The 20,980-nt window shown below is 48.9% G+C and overlaps 1 protein-coding gene across 1 annotated transcript; it reads left to right on the forward strand.

Moving 5' to 3' along the window:
* The first annotated feature begins 236 nt into the window (after positions 1-236).
* TCHP (trichoplein, keratin filament binding) lies at positions 237-20,541 on the forward strand. Its single transcript, XM_006894842.1, has 12 exons — positions 237-424; positions 2,236-2,446; positions 3,260-3,316; positions 4,078-4,146; positions 5,816-5,989; positions 7,298-7,410; positions 7,992-8,058; positions 13,744-13,916; positions 14,569-14,650; positions 18,722-18,907; positions 19,512-19,655; positions 20,509-20,541. The coding sequence occupies exons 1-12, from the start codon at positions 237-239 to the stop codon at positions 20,539-20,541; spliced, it is 1,497 nt and encodes a 498-aa protein (XP_006894904.1).
* The last annotated feature ends 439 nt before the right edge of the window (positions 20,542-20,980 follow it).

Genomic DNA, 20,980 nt, shown 5'->3' on the forward strand with positions numbered 1-20,980 from the left:
ACGGGCCATAACAACAACAAGTCCTCAAGGTCATCCTTCAGTGCCCCTGATAATGTTCCATGCACAGCCAGCACAGCCCAAGCTTCTCTAATTCAGTGATTAATTCTAGCTCAGACAAGAGAAAATTTTTAAAATGTCAATGCCTGGGCCCCACTCTAAGCTTTTCGTATTTAACTAGTCTGGTGAGTGGCTTCATTGGGGTTTGCTCACTGTCCTGTCTTTGCTGTCCCCCTCAGATGGCACTGCCCACACTGCCTTCCTACTGGTGCAGCCGACAGCTCCTGGGGCAGCAGCTTGCACGGCAGCGGAAGCAGGCAGCCCGGCTTCGGGAGCAGTGGGATCAGAACAGCCGTTATTTCCAACTGTCTAACATCTGCAGCTCCAAGCAGGCAGAGTGGAGCTCCAAGACCTCCTACCAGCGGAGGTACATGTGTGGGCCCTGCCAGTTTAGTGTGTTGGTCACAGTACATGGCATTAGGGACCTAGGGAGTGTAGCTTGGCTTGACAGCGTTATCTCTCAGAGGGATTTGCTAACAACGTGGGTGGCCTGATGTCCTGTGTGGCAGTGATGTTTTCACTGCTGAAAGAAAATGGAAAAACAAAATCAGTGAGGCTATGCATTTGTATTTAAAAAAGATAATAGGTGTTTGAAGTAGTACTTCGAATCTCCTTGTAATCCTAAGTCTCCATACTGTGTGTAAAAACACAGATTCACCCATAAACCCATTTTTTTTAAACACGTGTAAAAACAATTTATAGGCGTACGCTTTGTAGTCAGACAGATATGAGTAGAAATCCTTACTTTTTTCAGGACTAAATCTAAACCCACTGCACTGGGTTTCTGATTCATAACCATCCTCCACTGGTTTCTGAAGAGGGGGTTGTGTGTGTGTATGTATGTGAATATGTATATAGGAGTTCTGGTGGTCTAGTGGCAAGAAGCTGTGCTGCAATCCTGAAGGCACGCAGTGGATTCCACCAGCTGCTCTGTGGGAGAAGGAAGGGCAATCTCTTCCCAGGCGATTAACTGCCTCTGAAAACCTGCCTGGAAGGTCAGCTGTGGGTCAGTCCTGACTCTATGGTACACAAAAGCGGCAATACATAGACATATACTTACACACACACACACACACACACACACACACACACACAGACACTACCTTTGATCTTTTGGTTATCAGCTGAATAAGTTACCCATTATCTTTTACCCTCTATGGAAGTTAGGCTAAAACAACTCATTTTGTCGGACACATGTGATAGAACGTTGTTGTTGTTAAGTGCTGTTGAGTTGTAGACAACTCATAGCGACCCTATGAAGGAAAGTCCTTAACACTTGTGTGACTTTCATCCTCTCTCCAGGTTCATAGGGTTTCTGGAGGCAAGCTATTATGTAAGTGGATGCCACTCCTGCTTCCAAGAATAGAACATTATTCATGTAAATAATATGTGTGTGTATATGCTCACAAACACACACGAACTAGTTGATTCAGCTCTGACTCGGTGCTACCCTTGTGTGTGTCAGGTGTAGAACTGCTTCGTAAGGTTGGTTTCTCAGAAGTAGATTGCCAGATCTTTCTTCCGAGGTGCTCCTGCATGCACTCAAACCTCTAATGTTTAGGTTAGTAGCCAGGTGCATTAGACTGTCACACCACCTAGGAACTACACATGCACACACATATCTTAGTTGCTGGCTTATGTATACAGTTTTTAAAAAGATTGTACTGTTATCACATGTCTCTCATCCCACTTGTGTACGTGCACGTGTGCACTGTGAGTGTGGAGGCATTGGAAGGGTGCACGTATGTACTCTGCATGTGGTGGTACTGGGGTGTGTGGATATGCATGTGCACTGTGCGTGTGGTGGCATTGGGGGTGTGTGCACATGCACTGTGCGTGTGGCGGCATTGGGGTGTGTGGGTGCGTTCTTGCACTCTGCATGTGGTGGCATTGGGGGTGTGTACATGTTCACTGTGCGTGTGGCAGCATTGGGGTGCATACATGTGCATTGCACGTGGCAGCATTGGAGACTGTGCACAAGTGCACTGTGTGTGGCGGCATTGGTGTGTGCACATGTGCTGTGCGTGTGGCAGCATTGGGGGTGCATGTGTCTGCATTGCATGTGGCAGCATTAGAGACTGTGCACATGTGCACTGTACATGTGGTGGCATTGGGGGGGTTTGTGCGCGTGCACTGTGCATGAGACCGCATCGGTTCCTCATGGCTCTTTCTTGACAGCATGCATGCCTATCAGCGGGAGAAGATGAAGGAGGAGAAGAGGAGGAGCCTCGAGGCCAGGCGTGAACGGCTTAGGCAGCTCGTTCTGGAGGAGCAGGACCTACTGGCCAAGGAATTGGAGGACCTGAGGCTGACCATGAACTTGCGAGAAAGAAGAATCCGCGAGCGGCATGGGAACTTGAAGTCAGCCCAGGAAGAGCAGAGAAAACTGGTAACTTCCCACAGGCCTTTAAGAGCATCCCTGCCCTGTCAGCAGGCACCTGTGGACTATCCCCAGCCTCCCTGGTCTGCCGAGAAGCAGCTGGCTGCAGAGTCAGCGAGGAAGAGCACTGGCTCTGCGTCCGGGGGTGTGCTTGGCTGAGCCAGCTGTTTGTTGCTTAGGACCCTTCTATTTACTTCAGTTCTGTAACTCCACAAGGTCTGGGTCTGGAATATTTTACCTTCCAGAATAGCTGAGTAGAGTTGAGTCCTAGCTTGTATTTTCAGCCTGCAATGTATTTTCACCATGGGTGATGCAATCAGTTACCGGAAGCTTAGTTGCTAACTGAAAGGCTAGAGGTTTGAGTCTATCCACAGGTGCCTCAGAATATAGGACTACCCATCTATTTTCAGAAAATCAATCCTTGTAAACCTTGGTAGGCTAATTCTACTTTGACACACACAGAATCCCTATGAGATGAGATTAATTTGAAAGCAACTCTCCTTTTTTTAAAAAATAAAGAAAAAAATAAAGAAATACATACGTACATACAAACATACATACATAAAATAAATTGTGAAACCCCCTAGCTATGACCTCCCTGTAGCTCAGCTTTTGCCCATCGTTTTTCACTGCTACAAGAGTGTCTGGCTAGGAGAATTCATTTAGGCCGTGGAGCTCCATGTACCAGGCCGGGCGTTGTGAGTGTGTGCCAGTGTGGAGGTCTAAACCTGGCTCCCTGCATCAGCCTCTACTCTCGGGGTTTGAGATGTGAATTGATTTGAAAATCAACATCCAGCTTCCCACTTTGTGTTTTCTTGACAGGTTGCGGAGAAGCTTTTGTATGAACACTGGAAAAAGAATAGCCCTGAACTGCGAGAGGTGAGAATAAAGGCGAGCCTACCATTGATCTCCCTAAGCTGATGACATTGTCTTTCCAGGCTTTTCTCCACCCACTTCTTGTGTTGTTTTGTAACAGGAGGGGTCGCTCCAGCCAGAAGGATCACCGACTGGAGGAGCTGGTGTGGCCTGCACTGAGTGGTCACTTGTCCTTTGAGCTTGGCCTCCCATGTGAGACATGAGGAGGAAACATGGTCCCTGCTCTTGAGGAGCTCCCATCCCCAGTGGGGAAGACAGTGGGCAGACAAATGCAGTTCAGGATGCTGGGTGCTGGCCAGCCTAAGGGGATGGGCACAGGCATAATGACAGTGACTTTAACTCAGCTAAGGCCTGGGAGGCATCTGAGGAGAGGTTTGGAAGGTCAGGGCCATTAACTGACCATTGACATGTGTAGGGATGAGAGAAGGATGTTCTAGATAAAGGCGATCACATGGCAGACCAGTGTGGCCGTTGAAATTGTATTTCCATTTCACTATCTGCTGACTTGGAGAAGTTGCTGTTACTCTCTTTGACCCTTGAGGGGTTTTGTGTTTGTTTTTTTTTTTGAGATACCTGCTCCTTCAGATTCCTGATTCCTCATTAGGATCCTGTGTTACAGTCAACTTCCGTGTTGTAACTGTTCTGTGGAGTCCCTCTGAATCCCCATGAGATGTGATGGTGATGTGGAAGGCAGCACACTGTCTGCAGCTGAAGTCTGTCAAATGGTAGCAGCCTGGAGTTAACACCCATCCTCTCATCCTTAGATTGAATTGGACCTTCACAAGAAGCATGTGATAAACTCTTGGGAAACCCAGAGAGAAGAAAAGAAGCAGGTGAGGTACCCACCTTTGGGAATGATCCCTCGTGCTTCAGTCCTAAACTCTCTTAATCTCTTTAAATCTCTCTCAATTTATTTCTGGCTTTTAATGATAATGACTTCACGTAAAAAAACAGACTGTTTCTCAATTTAGTAAACACACTTTCAATTCTTTTTTCTTTTTACTGAGTTGAGAATTTACAAAGCAAATTGGTTTTCCATGCAGCCATTCCTACACATTTCGTTTTTGACAGCAGTTCTAATACTTCGCAGTTTTAATGTAACCACATCCTTCCCACTGTATCCATGTGATTCTCATTTCCACTCATCCTTTCTCTTCCCGCCTTCTGAGCTTCATTTTGGGGCAGATGTTGCCCTTTTTGTCTTGTGTGATTGGTTATGTAAAGGAGTAGGCGCCCGCCTGCTATTCTTGGTCCCTCTATGAGCCTGGTTATTTTTTGACTGAAAGTTGTGCTATAGGGGTGAGCTTTTTATCATGCAGGAAGGGTAACTAGGGTTCATAGTTCTGGGCTTTCACCAGCCTCTCTTGGACCAGTAAGCCTGGTCTTTTGTATGTTTTTGCATTTCGTCCCACCTTTTTGCCTACTCTACATGGGCTCTTCCACTGTGATCACTTCTAGAATCATCAGCTTTGGTAGCTGGGCACTATCTAGTGTTTCTTGTCTCGGGGTCACGGAGGTTGAAGTCTGCCTGGTCCATCAGTCCTTTCAATGTATTGTTGCTTTCTTTCCCTCTTCTTTGTCCCAGACAGGAAGAGACCAATACTTGAACCTTAGACTTGCACTTCAGAGGGCTGTCTGCAAGCTCTTAAGTAGCCACTACTCACCAAGGTAGGATGGAGAGCATTGTCTGGTGAGCATGTGTTGAAGGTGGGCTCTTCCCAAGTATCAGGAACCTCTGAGATTATTCCCAGGGGCAGAACTAGACCAGGCGACCAGGGCTGGCAGGCAGGCTTCAAAAGGAGGAGGAGATCGAGCATGGATCTTTTTATTTGTTTGTTTGAATTTTATTTTATACTGGTTTATTTACAAAGTTCGAAAATACTGTTTTTCACACCACATCTTTCCCATTTCCTTCATTACCCTCACCCATCAAATTGTGCAACCCTATGATTAACACTCACCCTCCTGTTTTTTGGTTGCTATTTTTTAATTTTTTTATTTTAATTATACTTTTTACAAAAGTTTACAGAAAAGTTAGATTTTCATCTATGCATTGTTGCACATTTTTACCCCCTCTCCCAATTTACTTCCTTTGTTTTCTTTAAATATTCACTCATTGTTGCACAATTACCTCTCCTTCCCCCCACCCCCGAACATGATCTTTAAGAGCTTCCCCCCCACCCTGATTGTATCTCCCTTGATTGTAAACTCGTGATTGTGGCTTATAGTGTCACTCCTAGGGGTAAATGTCCTCCCATCTGCTGAATCCCTTGCTTTGTTCCAGTGTTCCGTTTGGAAAGCTTTTGATTATGTTGTGGAAAGGGGAGGACACGGAGCTCCTGAGCTAAGTACCTTCTGAGCACTCCTGTCTGCTTTCCTGGGGGCAGCATGGAGCCAGAATGATGTGCCTCTGCCTGGCCTCTGCTGGGCCAGAGCAGCAGCTGGGTCTTCGAAGCTGTGTGCACCAGACACTGACCTCATGGTTCATGTGATCCCATGTAGCAAGAAGCTGCTGAGAAGGAAGAGCATATGAGGTATGAAAACGAATACGAAACAGCCCACAGGGAAGCAGTGGAGAGGATGAGGGCTGAGGAGGAGAGGCGGCGGCTGGAAGAGAAACTTCAGGCCGAAGCGCTGCTCCAGCAGATGGAGGAGCTGAAGGCAAAGGAAATGGAGGTGAGTGAGATCCTCCCTGCCTTCTGCTCAGTGGTACCCAACAGGAACTGAAGAAGCTGCTGTTGTCAGAAATCATCAGCTTTCCATTTTGTAGTTTCCACCCCCTTTCTTTTTACTAAAGTAGAGATAGTGAGGATGGTACAAGGCAGGGCAGGGTTCTGACCTGTTGTCCATGGGGTCGCTCTGAGTCAGACGTGGCTTGATGGCGCCAGCCAGCAATAAGAGAGCATCTCAGGAGAGGCGGTTTTCAAAAACTACAGCAACAGCTGGATTCCTCCCTCTGAATTCCCACGCCCCTAGTGTGTGTGCAAGCTCTAGGACCTGAATGATCTGGACACAGTGTATGTCTTCTCTGTGTGATTTGAGGCCTGCAGTCCCAGAGTCCCCTTAGCACTTGGGTTTTCCAGTGGGGAGCTCCGGTGACCTGGTCCATAGGGACTTGTGCTGCTAATACAAATGTGGTGCCTCTCCCTAGCAGTTTGAATCCACCAGTGGCTTCTTGAGAGAAAGATGGGCAGTTTCCTCCTGTGCGATTTACAATCTCTGAAACCCACTGGAGGGCCAGCTACAAGTCAGTTCTGAGTCTGAGTAACCATGTGTCAATCTGCTGTCCTTAGCACACAGTCCCACTGGTAGCAAGTCTTGGGTTTCAAGGCATAATGTACAATTTTTGGTCCGTTGTGCAGTTTCCCAGTGAGGCTGGGTCTTCACGTTCATATGAAGAAAGGTCAGAGCTCACTGACTCAATAGCTTCTCCATTCCCTAGGACCGAATGGTTGAATAAGCACATAATTAGTGTCCCCTCATTATACTAGAGGAAATACTGCTGGCCTAGTGGTAAGGAGTTGCATTCCCAACCCAAAATCAGGAGGTTGGAATTCACTAACTCTAACTTCTCCAAGGGAGAAAGGTGGTGTGATTTACAGCCTCTGAAAACCTACTGGAGGATCAGCTATGAGTTGACTTTGACTTGATGGCACATTGCAACAACAACAGTTTGCAGTGGGTGTTGAATATTGGGCTGGTACCAGAGATACAGCCATTAGTAAGGCCCACAGCTTACAGTCCCAGCCCTCAGGGCAGGAGAGTTTCAGGTCGGGAGACAGATGTTAAGTTCAGTAATGGGGACAAGTATGCAGTTGTAATGTGCAGCTTTCTTGTCTGCAGAACTGGGCAAGGGTCTTGGAGGCAGTGCATACAAAGATGAGACAAGCAAGTGAAGCCAGGCAGGCCCAGCCCCTATGGTGGGAGAGGATGGGACCACCAGGACTGATTCCTTTGTTTGGGTTTCCTCTCCTTGCCACATAGGCCAGCAAACTGAAGAAGGAGCAGGAGAATCTCCTGAGGCAGCGATGGGAGCTGGAGAGGCTGGAGGAGGACAGGAAGCGGATGGCGGCCTTCCGGGAAAAGGCAGAGCTGGGGTGTGTAAAGGGGCCCTGCTGGTGGGCAAGCCTCTGGCTTCCCCTGCTTGCATCTGGACCCTTGATACCATCGACAGTGTGACCTGTAGTGGGTAGTTGTATAGGCTTTTTATTACTTACTGTGCATCAGAGAGCTAGACAGTGACTAAGGATGACAGGAGAAAAATCAATGCCTTTGCGTTGTGGTGCCAGAGAAGAGTATTGAACTCTTCATGGACTGCCAAAAAACAAATAGGTCTGTCTTAGAGAGTTGAAACCAAGTTTTTCCTTGGAAGCTAGGATTTTGAAGTTTCTTCTCACATACTCTGGGTACGTGGCTGGGAGGGACCCGTCCTTGGAGAAGGACATCATGCTCAGCAGGGTGGAGGGACAGCACAACAGAGAAAGACCCTGGATGAGATGGATTGATAAAGTAACTGGGGTAATGAGGGTAAGTGTGTCAGAGTTAGTGAGATTGGCTCAGAAAAGAGCAGGCTTCAGAGCTTTTATACATAGGATTTTTATGGGTCATAGGTGACTCAATGGAACCTAACATTTCTTTCTCGGACCCTGATGGCAGTCTCTGCTATGCTCGTTTCCAGGCGCTTCCTGAGGCATCAGTATCATGCACAACTCAATCGACGGGCACAGCAGATTCAAGAGGAGCTGGTAAGTATGCAGAGATGGCCTGCCTGTTCCTTCATGCTCTCTTGAAGGCAAAGTTTGTTACTGCTTGAGGGGAGTATGTTCTTGTAAGAATGATATCTTCAAGTGAGATTCTCCTGCACTCTCCAGAGGTGAGGCCTTGATGAACATCCTCCTAGATCTCTGCCTACATTGGTGAAGAAAAGGGGTTTGTTTGGTTGTGGGGCTTTTTGTCTTGTTTTTTTAATTTTTATTGGGAAAAAACAAATTGGGGGTACAAGGAGGTGAGGGTTGGGGGCAGAAGGGTAAGGATGGGCAGGGATGCAGTTGCAGAGCTGCAGAAATGGGTTGGTGGGGGGAGCAGGTGAAGGAAATGAAAGTGATCCAGTGGGGACCAGATGCTACAGGAAAATGACAAGCATTTTCCAATGGTAGTTAAACCAACTGTCTTACTGATTTGGGAACTGGATGCTGACTCTCTGGCTTCTTCATACTGAACAGGGGCATTGATGTGAAGGGGGAAAGGGAGGACACTTTATCACCTTACTGGTGATCTTAGGTTAAGGCTGCTTGCCTTCTTGTTCTGTTAGAAGATATTTTCCTGTCATTTGCTCCCCTCTGGACTGCAAAGTGTTTCCCCAGGTGGGTCTAGTGGGGATGGCTGGTTGAACCCAGAGGCTCCATCCTCCTTTGCTTCTTTAGCTGGCAGTTGTATTTCCTTTTGGTCACTGGCACTGGGTTCGGGGTCAGTCTGAAGTAAAACTCAGTGGTAGGGTTACCTGTAGGAAAGGGAGCAAACCTAGAGAGAACAAACTTGTGAGTTACAAATAGAGGGGTTTTGGGGGTGTTGCTTTCAAGTTTACTGGGGGAGAGGGTGGCAGAAAGTAGCCTAGATAAAGTTTTCTGGATACCCTAGCCATTTTTTTTCCTACCCAGGGGTCAGATGGCATAATCTGGGGACTGAGGAGCTCACCCTGAGGGCCATGATGGCTCGCCCCGAGCCGAGGGCCGAGGAAGCCCGCCCCGGGCAGAGGGCCGTGACGGCTCGCCCCGAGCCGAGGGCCGAGGACAGCCTGCCCCGGGCAGAGGGCCGAGGACAACCCGCCCCGGGCAGGGCAACACCCCCCATGGGCTGGCTGGTACACTTCCCTCTACTTGCCCCCACACTAATCTGGTCCCCTCACCTGACCGAGGAGTGTGTGGCCAGGGACAGCATCTCCAATTCCAGCACCACCACTTTTACACCCCCTGTATAAGTGTTCATACTATAATTTGAAGTAGGTGTCACTTCTCTCCCCCTTTATAAATGGCAAAGGGAACTTGAAAATTATGAACGGGCTCCACTCAGGTCTAAACATCTTTTGGCAGAAGCATTCAACAGATCAAAATATGTGGTGCATTTAGGATGTTGGTCCTCTTGGACATGCTGCCACTGTAAGTGTCATTAAGTAGACAACTCACAGTGACTTTCAACAATCCATTGTATAGGTGATCATCTTCTCTGGTGTTCCAAGGAAACCCAAACCTGCAGGTGGTGGGGCACACATCCCCCCCCCACGGGCGGCGGGTCGGGCGGCGGGGGGTCGTCGTCTCTTCTGTGCGGGTGGTTGGCGGGCGCGCACCATCCCCCAGCGCAGGTGACTAGCAGGCGCTCGCCATCTCCCGCGTGTCATCTCTCACGCGGGTGGCCAACAGGCATGTATCATCTCATGTGCAGGCGACCAGCGAGCGCGCGTCATCTCGTGCATGGGCATCCGGTGGGGGTAGGTGCGCGTCATCCCCCAGCGTGGGCAGCTGGCAGGCACATGTCATCTCCCACGCGGGCGACCAGAGGGCTCGCATCATCTCCCGGAGTGCTCGCATCATCTTGTGCGCAGGCAGCCAGTGGGTCAGCAGGCCCGTGCCATCCCCCACACAGGTGACTGGTGGGCGTGTGCCATTTTTTTGTGTGGGTGGCTGCCAGGCGCATGCCATCTTCCGCATGGGTGGCTGGTGGGCGCGAGCCATCTCCCAAGTATCATCTCCCATACGGATGACTGGCGGGCACGTGTTATCTCTTGCCAAGCGGGTGTCATCTCGTGTGCAGGCAGCCAGTGTGCAGGCAGCCAGCGGGTACGCACCATCCCCCAGCGCAGGGTGGCCAGCAGGTGTGCGCCATCTCCCACACTGGCGACTGGCGGGCGCATGCCATTCCCCATTGCAGGCGACCGGCGGGCTCGCGCCATCTCGTGTGCAGGTGGCTGGTGGGCATGCGCCATCTCCCTGTGTGGGCGGCCGCCGGGCATGTGCCATCTTCTGTGTGGGTGGCTGGTGGGCGCAAGCCACCTCCCGAGTGTCATCTCCCACAAGGGCGGCTGGCGGTCGTGCTTCATCTCACGTGCGGGAGGCCAGTGTCCGCCCTCTTCCCCTGCCGCTGCCATCTTGGCTCCAAGAGTTCTCCTCGGAACAAGTACACTTTGCTGCAGTGTGGCGGCTCCACTGCACCAGTCCTGGGGAGACCCGGTGCTCACCCTCCATCCTGGGCGAGGGATTCCATAGGTTCCGGCTGTGGGAGCTTCATGGAACTGCGGCTGCGGTGAGGTGCAGTGCGGGCTCTGCGGGAAGGGGATTGGGAGCTGCGGCACTCACCCATTCTTCCTTGGAAATCCTTGAATTCCTGTTGTTGAGCCTCAATCCTCACTGAAGACCAGTCATCAGCTGTTTAACTGTTCAATTATTAATAAACAGGAGTCTGTAGAGGGTCATAATGGCCCTTTTCCAAGTGGTCCACTGCTTCCGCAGCTCACCACGTTGTCTCTGCCTCTGCCACCATCTTGGATCTCTTGGTTGTGGTTTTTAAACACTGCAATTGCATCTTGAAATTTATGATGTTTCCTGGTTACCTAGTGATGCTATACTTAGGCTATGTTGTTAGGAGAGGCTGTTCCCTGGAAAGGGACATCATGCTTGGAAAGGCAGAGCACAGGCGACAAAGACCCTCAGTGAGATGGATTGACAGTGACTGCAGCAGTGGGCTCAAGTGTGTCAGGGATGATAAGAATGGCACAGGATAAGAGACAGGGTTTAGATCTGTTGTTTATTTATAGAGTCACTATGAGTCGTATACAACTCAATGATACCTAACAACAACAGACAACAGTGCTGCTCTATGAGAGATTCCACAAGTAGATGACTTTAACAGTTTGTTCTCTTAGAGTTCAGGAGAGCAAAGTCTACATTCAGGGTGTGGACTCTGGAGAAGGGCTTCTGTCTTTGCTGCTTTGGAAGGAACACCCTTCCCTTTCATATGTTTTGAGCCTGGTGTCCTTGGAGTATCTTGACCTCTCGCTGTGCTGTGGAGCTTAGCAACACAAAGACTGGGATCCGAAGGATGCATCTCACTCCTCTTCATTCTTGGTGGTACTGAGGTCCAGTCTCCTGTCCCGTTTTCCCAGCTCTCCTCTCTTCTCTGTCCTTTCTATATCAAAAGACCGAAAGTGATACAAGCCAGCAGGCCACCCCCCCAGGGCAGCTCTCCTAGTCATATGAGGGCTGGCACCGGAGAGTGTTGCATGCCACCCTATCCCCCTACAACTGCTTGGCTGAAGACATCTCAGGTCACATCTTGAGTGATCGCATCATGGCATAGCTGCATGTGATTTTGCCTCACCTCATTAAGGCTGGGATTTATGACACACACATTAATATCAGTGGGACCAACTCATAGCTGCCCTCGACCAAGTTTTCAGAGGCTGTAAATTACAAAAGATGGATTCAAACCACGTGCCTTTGGGGTGGGAGCGCAACTCCTTACCAGTAAGCCACCAACGTTCCCTGTTAACAACATCATAGAGGCTAGGACTTACAGGGCTTTGGCTAATTATACCAATAACCACGGCCTAGCCAAGTTGACACCAATTTTGGGAGCACAGTTTGGTCCATAAGAGAGGAGACTTTCCTGGAATGATTCTGGACTTTGTTGGAGGTGAGCTTGTTCTGTATGGTGGCCTCTCAGTGTCCCTGCTACGCGCTCTGGTGAGCTCCCTCTCTGAGACTGGACAAAAGCAAAGCAGCTCTCCTCTGTCCCCATCCACTCTTCTGGGGATGAGCCCAGGCACAGCTCCTTCATGGACGAGTCTTGTATCATTGGAATCCTGTGGTAGACACTTTGCTGACAAATGGATATTTGAGTTATTTCTGGATTTTCCCTCTTCAAGGAGAGCAAGAATTGTCTGTATATGGATCTGTGCAGTTCTACCTCTGTAGCAAGATTCTGCTGAAAATTATAACAAAATGACTGGAGCAACACATCAACAGAGAACTGCCAGATGTGCAGGCTGGGTTTAGAAGAGGCCATGGTACTAGGGATATTGTAGCTAATGTTAGATGGATCTTGGCTGAAAGCAGAGAGTACTGTTCAAAGGGTTTTGACTTTGTGAATCACAACTAACTGTGGCTGACTCTGAGAAGAATGGAAATCTCAGAACATTTGATTGTGCTTATACAAAACCTGTACTTGGACCAGTTGTCGGAACAGAGGAAGGAGACACTGCATGGTTCAAAATCAGGGAGGGTATCCTCCAGGGATATATTCTGTCTCCATATATTTTCAATCTATATGCAGAACAGATCATCCAGGACGCTGGGCTGTACAAGGAGGAACAACCTGCATTATGCCCTGCTTGCTGAAACTGAGGAGGACCTGAAGCGCTTGCTACAGAAGTTGGTCAAGGACTGCAGCCTTTAATATGGATTGAAGCTCAACATGAAGAAAACCAAGATTCTCACCATTGGGCAGCATCATTGTGGATGGTGATGAGATTGAGAATGCTAATACTTTTAGTTCGCTTGGCTCCACATCGATACTCAGCAGCCAGGAAATCAAGAGGTGAATTGCATTGGGAAAGTCAGCTGTCAGGGACCTCTCCAGAGAACTAAAGAGCAGTGACATCAGGCTAGAGACTAAGGTGCACTTGAACCAGACCATAGTCTTCACAGTTGTGCGCTCTGCATCAGAGAGCTGGACAATGGCTAGGGATGACAGAAGGAAAATTGATGCCTTTGAGCTGTGGTACTAGGGAAAAGGGTTGAATATACCATGGACTGCTAGAACAAACAGGTTTGTCCTGGAGAGGGTGAAATTGGGCTGTTCCTTGGAGGCAAGGATTCTGAAGCTTCATCTGACATAGTTTGGACATGTTGCAAGAAGGGACCGGTCGTTGGAGAGGGACATCACGTTTGGGATGGTGGAGGGACAGTGCAAGAGAGGAAGACCCTCAATGAGATGGATCGATTCAGTGACTGGGGTAATGGGGTTAGGTGTGTCAGAGACAATAAGGTTGGCACAGAAGAGAGCAGGGTTTAGGGCTCTTGTACATAGGGTCGCTATGAGTTGCAAGTGACTCGACAGCACATAACGGCAGCAACAGTCTCTGTTCACAGAAGTGGTCTAAAAGCTCTGCCAGTCTTCAGTTCCCCCAGCCCTGGCCAGGAGCGTCAGCTGTGGTGATGATGGTGCGGGTGCTCTGCAGCATTTTGACTTCTTGAAGCAAGTACTCCCTTTCTGTCCCGAAATAGTTGTCTCACATCTTTCCAGATCTGCCTTGAGAGCATCTGGGGGGCTCCTGGCAGCCTGCTCTCAACAATGTTGGGTGCAGAAGAACAGCTTGCAGAAGTAGCCACAGCCAGGGCTCATCATTCACCACTCACTCTTTATCCTACCTGACGTAGGAGGCAGACAAGCTGATCCTCCAGAAGCTCCTGGAGAAGGAGGACGAGGACCAGCGTGTCCACGAGGCTAGGCGGGAGCAGGCCCTGGCTGACGCGGCCTGGATGAAGCAGGTGATCGAGGAGCAGCTGCAGCTGGAGCGGGAACGGGAGGCAGAACTGCAGATGCTGTGGAGGTGAGAGGTGGTTGATGACCAGGCAGGGCCCTTCTGGCTACTGCTAAGGAGCCCACTGGTAATGGGAAACTTCTGTCCTGGCCAGTCTGTCCATACGCACCAGACATACATCTTCACAGTTGGGCCTAGCTGCTGAGAGCTGTTTCCCTTCTAAGTGAGGGAAGAGGAAATCTCACTAAAACACCGGGATCTGTGCATCTAGTGTCTTAAGAGTTGGAAAGGAAACTGTAAGGAATTGTTGAATTCCCAAGTCTGTAAATGAGTCTGGATCATAGAAAACAGACTCATTGAGTCAGATAACCCTCAAACGGAATGTTTTTGAGCATGAGGGTCCCCAGCCAGCTCATGGGTGGAGGGACTTCCTGGCCTGAAAGTGTGACGAGGGCGCTCGGGCTCCAGTCCTGCACCCTCCTCCCAACGGGGCCGCTCAGCCTCAGAGGCCGAGCATGGAGGTCTTTTTGGTTAGGAGATAGGATATACTTAAAAAAAAATTTGCTTTCTGTGAGTGGAGCCCTTCATGTTAAGCGTGCTAATGCTTGTTGGGTGAGTTTACTTGGAGGTTGTCCAGATGGGAAGCCCGCCTTGTGTGCTGATAAAGTTCGGGACACTGTATGTTCCTTAGTTGATGCATCACGCATTGTGTGTCACTCAGGCACGAGGCCAAGGAGGTGTGGGAGAAGAGAGAGGCTGAGTGGGCCCGCGAGAGGAGCGCGCGTGACCGACTGATGCAAGAGGTAAGGCCTCCGGTCCAGGGTAGGGGCCACCTGCTCTCCTGGGGGCACAGGTGGCTCTGGTTATTTTATATAGGCTTAGAAATCACCCAGATAATACATGCTTTTTGTTGTTGTTGTTGTGTACCATCGAGTTGGAACTGACCCATAGCTGATCCTCCAGCAAGTTTTCAGAGGCAGTTAATCATACGGGAGGAGATTGCCCATCCTTCTCCCATGGAGCAGCTCGTGGCTTTGAATTGTGTGCCGTCGGGATTGCAGCTCAGCTTCTGCCACTAGGCCGCTAGAGTTCAATACAAGCTTACTAGTAAAAAAAATCAGAAGTATAGAATGAAACAACAAAAATCATCCAGAGTTCTTTTATTCTTATAAACAAACCAGAAAAGTCCAGACCCATTGCTATGGAGTTGATTTGGACTGAGGTTCACACTCTGTGCCTTTCACCCATGTGCTGTGTTGTTAGGGGCTGTCAAGTGGGCTCCGACCCACAGTAAGCCATGGATAGCGGCAGCGACTCCTGCCAACCCCGCGCTGTCCTCATTACCTTACACAGCCACTGTTTCTCTTCTCCTCTGTTTTACCGGCTGCTCTGAGTGAGGATGTTGAACAGTCTCCCCTTATGTGATGTATGATCCCAAAAACTCGCTGGACAGTCGGCGAGGAATCACTTCAACTTGATGGAAAGGAGTTCAGTTTTTTGACTTGTCAATCCCAAGTTGTTGTTGTTGTTGTTGTTATGTGCTGTCGAGTCATTTGCGACTCATAGCGACCCTATGTACAACAGCCCTAAACCCTGCTCTATCCTGTGCCAATCTCATTGCCTCTGACACACCCATCCCAACTACCCCAGTCACTGAATCAATCCACCTCATAGAAGGTCTTCCCCTCCTGCGCTGTCCTTCCACTCTGCCCACCATGATGTCCCTCTCCAAAGACCTGTCTCTCCTTACAACATGTCCAGAGTATGTCAGGCGAAGCCCCAGAATCCTTGCCTCCAAGGAGCAGCCTGGTTTAACCCTCTCTAAGATGAATGTATTTGTTTTCTTGGCAGTCCATGGTACATTCAGTACTCTTCTCCAGCACCACAGCTCAAAGGCGTCAATTCTCCTTCTATCCTCCCTAGTCATTGTCCAGCTCTCTGATGCATAACAAGTGATTGCAAAAACCATGGCCTGTATCAGGCGCACCTTAGTCTCCAGAGAGACACCGTTGCTCTTGAGTACTTTAGAGAGGTCCCTAACCGCAGACTTTCCCATCGCAATACGTTTTTTGATTTCCTGGCTACTGGTGCCAAGAGTGTTGACCGTGGAACTGAAGCTGTGAACAATCTCAATCTCTTCACCATCCATCCTGATGCTACCGATTGGTCCAGTGATGAGAATTTTTGTCTTCTTGACATTGAGCCTCAGTCCATATTGAAGGCTGCAGTCCTTGACCCTCTGCAGTAAGTGCATGAGGTCCTCCTCAGTTTCAGCGAGCAGGGTTGTGTCATCTGCATAACGCAGATTGTTGATAGATCGCCCACCAATCCTAAGCCACGCTTCTCCTCATAGAGCCCAGCCTCTCAGATAATCTGCTCTGCATACAGTCAATCCCAAGACATAAGATATTTTCCTCTTTTTTTTAATTATATTGAACTATCTTTAATTTCAGTCATTTTAACATACTATTCTATCATCTTTCTAAATAGTGTTTTAATGGCTCTTTAAGATCACCTCCAGGGCCTGTATCATTGTTTGTCTGACCATTCCTGCTTTGTGGCTGTCCTCCTGGTCGTTTGCAGCAACAAGGGTTCAAACACTGCATGAATGCCTTGGGACATAAAGCTTTTCCATATTTAGGAACTTTTTTCTCTGAGAGTAGATAATCAGAGTTGGGCTAAGGGGCTATAGACTGTAATTCTTTTATTTGTGAATAATCCACTTATGCATATTAGAACACACTTCAATTACAGTGCAGGCTTTATTGGAGGAATTGATCTTCTTTAGCCATGTATTGAGAGTTATTTTAAAACATTTAAGAGGTAATTTTTATTATTTTTCATTTTTTTAAATTTTATATTGTACATTGTGTTTCAGACTTGACTTCATTTACATTGTGTTCCATACAATCATTCCCATACATTGTGTCTTATAAAATTAATTACCATTAAACCGTTACTCCATGTTTTCAGGTCCTCACTGGATTTCCCCCATTTTCTTATTCCCTCCTTCCACCCACCAAATTGTGCAACTCCATGATTTCCTCCCACCCATCCTCACCCTTCTGTTCCCACCCTTTACCCCCTTGGACCTGCATATAAATTCCATTATTATTCTAGTTTTGTAATAATGGTTTTATACCATATTTGTCTTTATGAGACTGAGTTAGTTTTCTCAGCATAATGCTTTCCAGTCTTTCCCAAGTTATATAGTATTTTATGAAATTGTTGCTCCTGAAGAAGTGATTTTTAATTTTTTTTAAGAAGTTGGTTTTTTTTATTGTATTATTTTTTTTTAAATGTTGGGGTTTTTTTTTAATTTTTTTAAAATTTTTATTGTATTATTTTTACATGTACTGTCAAATCAGATCTGACTGGTACAGGAGGAGATTGCCCCCTCCTTCTCCAGCAGAGCATCTGGTGGATTTGAACCGTGTACCTCTGGGATTGCAGTGCATTATTGTATTATTTTTACGTGTACCGTCAAATCAGATCTGACTGGTACAGGAAGAGATTGCCCCCTCCTTCTCTCCAGCAGAGCATCTGGTGGATTTGAACCGCATACCTCTGAGATTGCAGTGCAGCATCTTGCCACTAGGCCACCAGAGCTCCTTTGAAGTCGGTGTTTTTTTTTAAAAAAATACTGATTTCTTTACAAAGTTCAAATACATTGTTTTTTATACTGGATCTTTCCCATTTCCTTCATCCCACCATCAGATTATATGAGTCTATCATTAAACACCCCTCTGCCCATCCTCACCCCTTGCTTCCACTTCCCCCCCCCCACTTGGATCCTTGTATTCATTCTGTAATAATGGTATTATACAGTATTTGTCCTTATATGACTGAGTTAGGTCACTCAGCATAATGCTTTCCAGTCCCTCCCAAGTTCGATAGTGATTTACAAAATCATTGTTCTTCCATGCTGTGTAGTATTCCACTGTGTGAATGTACTGTAATTTCTCAATCCATTTGATTGTGGTTGGACTTCTGGGCTGTTTCCATGTTCTTGCTATGGTGAATAACACTGCCGTGAACATTAGTGTACAAGTCTCCATTTTTGCCACACTCAGTTATCATTTTCTCGGGGTATATTCCAAGCAGTGGAATAGCTACTTTGTGCATGCTGGTGTACTGCATTTTGGAATCCATGGACAATCTGGTTTGGATGGTGGTTTCTTCTTTTTGCGAATACCAGGTATTACCCAGCATCTTTCTATTTTCCCCATTTTTAATTCCTGCCTGGCTGTGACCACTCTCCCCTCCCCCTCAGAAGCATCTATAACGATTGTGCCTGGTCATTTCCTGCAGCTCCTGAGTCCTGGGTTCAGACCACATGTTGGTCCGTGTTGGGGTGACACTGCTCTGTGGCCAGGTTCCTACCACAGAAGGCCATGGCTGCTTCAAAGAGCAGATTTAAACCCAAAATGTTAGGACGTGGCCCCACTCTGCCTCTCACCTTGCTGCTGAGATGTTCCTCTGCTCTTGGAGTAGGATATCGTCTCTGGCCTCTTGGTGCTCAGCTGTAGGTTCGGGGTGGGTGGGATATGTCTCTGTATGCTGGCAGATGTGGTAAATTTGGTTCTGATCTTACCTTAAATTAAAAAAAATCTCTTGCCCTTGAGTTGATTCTGATTCATGGAGGCACTGCATGCATCAGAGTAGAACCGTGCTCCATCAGGTATTCAGTGGCTGGTTTTAGGGAAATCCTTTGCCAGGCCTTTCTTCCAAGGTGCCTCTGGTCCATCAGTGAACTGAACACTTCGCCACCTTACCAGCAGGGCGCCTGCAGCCTTTCCTGGGTCCCAGGTGCTCAGGGTGGGTGTCTGTCAAAGGTACCCTGAGCCTTTCCACTTCCTTCTTGCCGACGGTAGGTTCTGGAGGGGAGACAGCAACAAATCCAAGAGAAGATTGAGCAGAATCGATGTGCCCAAGAGGAAGCCCTGAGACACAGAGAGCAGCTCATCCGCTGCCTGGAGGAGGCGAGGGAATCGGCACTGCGGGAGGAGGAGGAGCGTGAAGGACTCAAGCTGGCACGGAAACAGGAGCTAGAAGCCCAGGTGGGGCTCAGGCCGGGGTGAGAAGAGTGGGATGCAGGCAGCCGGGGGGGCACCCGGCTGGGTAAGAGCCTCAGAGGGCAGGAGCCCTTGACCGATAGATACCATCACTCAATGCTGCTATCCCTGAAGTTCACTCGTAAGGTTCAGCGTGCCCTTCATTTCCATCTGAAACCATGGCTTACACAGTTATAACTCACGTGTAATCTGGGTGAGTTATCAACCAACTTTGGCACCTAAAGCTATTATTATGGACTGTCAAGTTGGAACCAACCCATAGCTGATCCTCCAGTGCGTTTTCAGAGGCAGGGGAGGAGATTGCCCATCTGTCTTCCGCAGAACAGCTGGTGGACTCGAACCACATGCCTCAGATTGGCAGCACAGCGCCTTACCATAAGCCACCAAAGCTCCCTTACATAACATAATTAGTCTTACAAGGCACATGGCCTTCTTCAGTGCCCATTTTCCCACCAGTTGTTCAGACTTACTGTCACTGTTGGTAGCTCCTGGTTTCCCCTGATGGGGCAGAACCAGGGCTTTTCCTCCCAGTCGGAGGTGGGTGTACCCATAGACCCGTGTCCTGAGTGATGTTGCGCTGGGTACGCAGGTCATGGAGCACCAGCTGCAGGCCCGAGAAGAGGACCAGCGAGAGGAAGAGGCGGCAGCAGCGGCGAGGCAGGCGGAGCAGCTCACCGACTCCCTCCTCCAGCGAGAGGCGAAGATGCTGGCTGAGCAGGCCTACCGACCAAAGGTAGGGATGCTGCCTAGGCAAGGGCCACCCTCCCCCAAAGCTAGCCTCTGCCCAGGACCCACCTTCCAGCATATGCACACCCCAGCCATCCCAGTTCTTCCTCGCCCCTCTCTGACTACTCACGTGGACCTCAAATAGCCCTTCATGTGGTTTTGCTGTGTCTCCTGCTGCTGCATGCTTGTCCCTTTTGGGGGACAAAGAGCAGTCTTAGAAGGGCCAGTGCTGACCAGAGGTGAGAGCCGTGGTGCCGTGTCTGACTGTAGACAGCTGGAGCCCCGGAGAGCAGGAAGCTGCTTCCTCCCAGTCCCTTCTCCTCTCACTGCCCCTCCCTTTTCTCTGTGACCCATCCTCTCCCCTCTGGGTGTCCAAGGGAACCCCTCTGGGGCACACAGGGAGTGCAGAGCAGCACAGCCCCATGGAGTTGCAGATAGGACTGGACACCCACTTCTGCCCCTGGGGCCTCATGCTGATCTCCGAGCAGCACTCACGGGACGCCCACCTTCCATGCTCACACAGCTCTGGGAAACTGCAACTATTAGAGCAGGTGCTGCATTTGCGCAGAACCATGTGACACTGGGAGGTTCAGGGAACAGCGTTTTTTCAGAACGAATCCCATGGTTGGATGAGTGTCTCAGAGGCAGAATGCTCCAGAGCACAGCTGAAAATGTCCCTGTGGGTTGGTACCTTTTAAAAAGGTATAAAGGGCCTCCCATTTGGGCCCCGAGGCAAAACTTTCTCAGCTGTAAATGGAAGCAGCCATTTAAGCTGTGCCTTTAGCTGGTACCTGAAGCAGGATGCACCCCCAGTGCTCGTGGACCACCGAGCTGAATAGTTCTTTTCTTCCTCTTCCCAGACTTATGGACACCCGAAGATCGCTTGGAACTGACTCCGCACTCGTCAGCACAGGGAGTTTGGTGCTGGGGTTGGTGGTGAGACTGCCAGGCAGCTTTACAGGATTCTATTACAGTCAAATGCCATCATTGTAAAGTGGGTCCCCGGTACCTGTCTCAAGTGCGCGATGACATGTATTGGGGGCTGGTTATGCACCAAGGTGCTGAGGACACGCAGCACCTGTCAGCGGCATGGTCCAAAACAGACACGTGTTTCTGGTGCTTTCAGAGCTGTGACTTTATAAATATATAAGGTTCTCAGTCAGTGCTATGAGTTCCCCATCATGGTCCACAAAAGGGATGTGTTTTCCTGTTGTCTTACCCTTCACTGTCAGCATCTTGTGAGATCCTAGCTAGAGCAGTGAGAACGTTTACCAGCCTTTAAAACTTTCACTTAGCTTAGTCAGCGCTGGTGCAGTTTACTTGAGAATTATT

The sequence above is a fragment of the Elephantulus edwardii genome, unplaced genomic scaffold (assembly GCF_000299155.1).
Source record: "Elephantulus edwardii isolate Elephantulus edwardi_28Jun2011 unplaced genomic scaffold, EleEdw1.0 scaffold00151, whole genome shotgun sequence".
In the NCBI taxonomy this organism is placed as follows: Eukaryota; Metazoa; Chordata; class Mammalia; order Macroscelidea; family Macroscelididae; genus Elephantulus; species Elephantulus edwardii.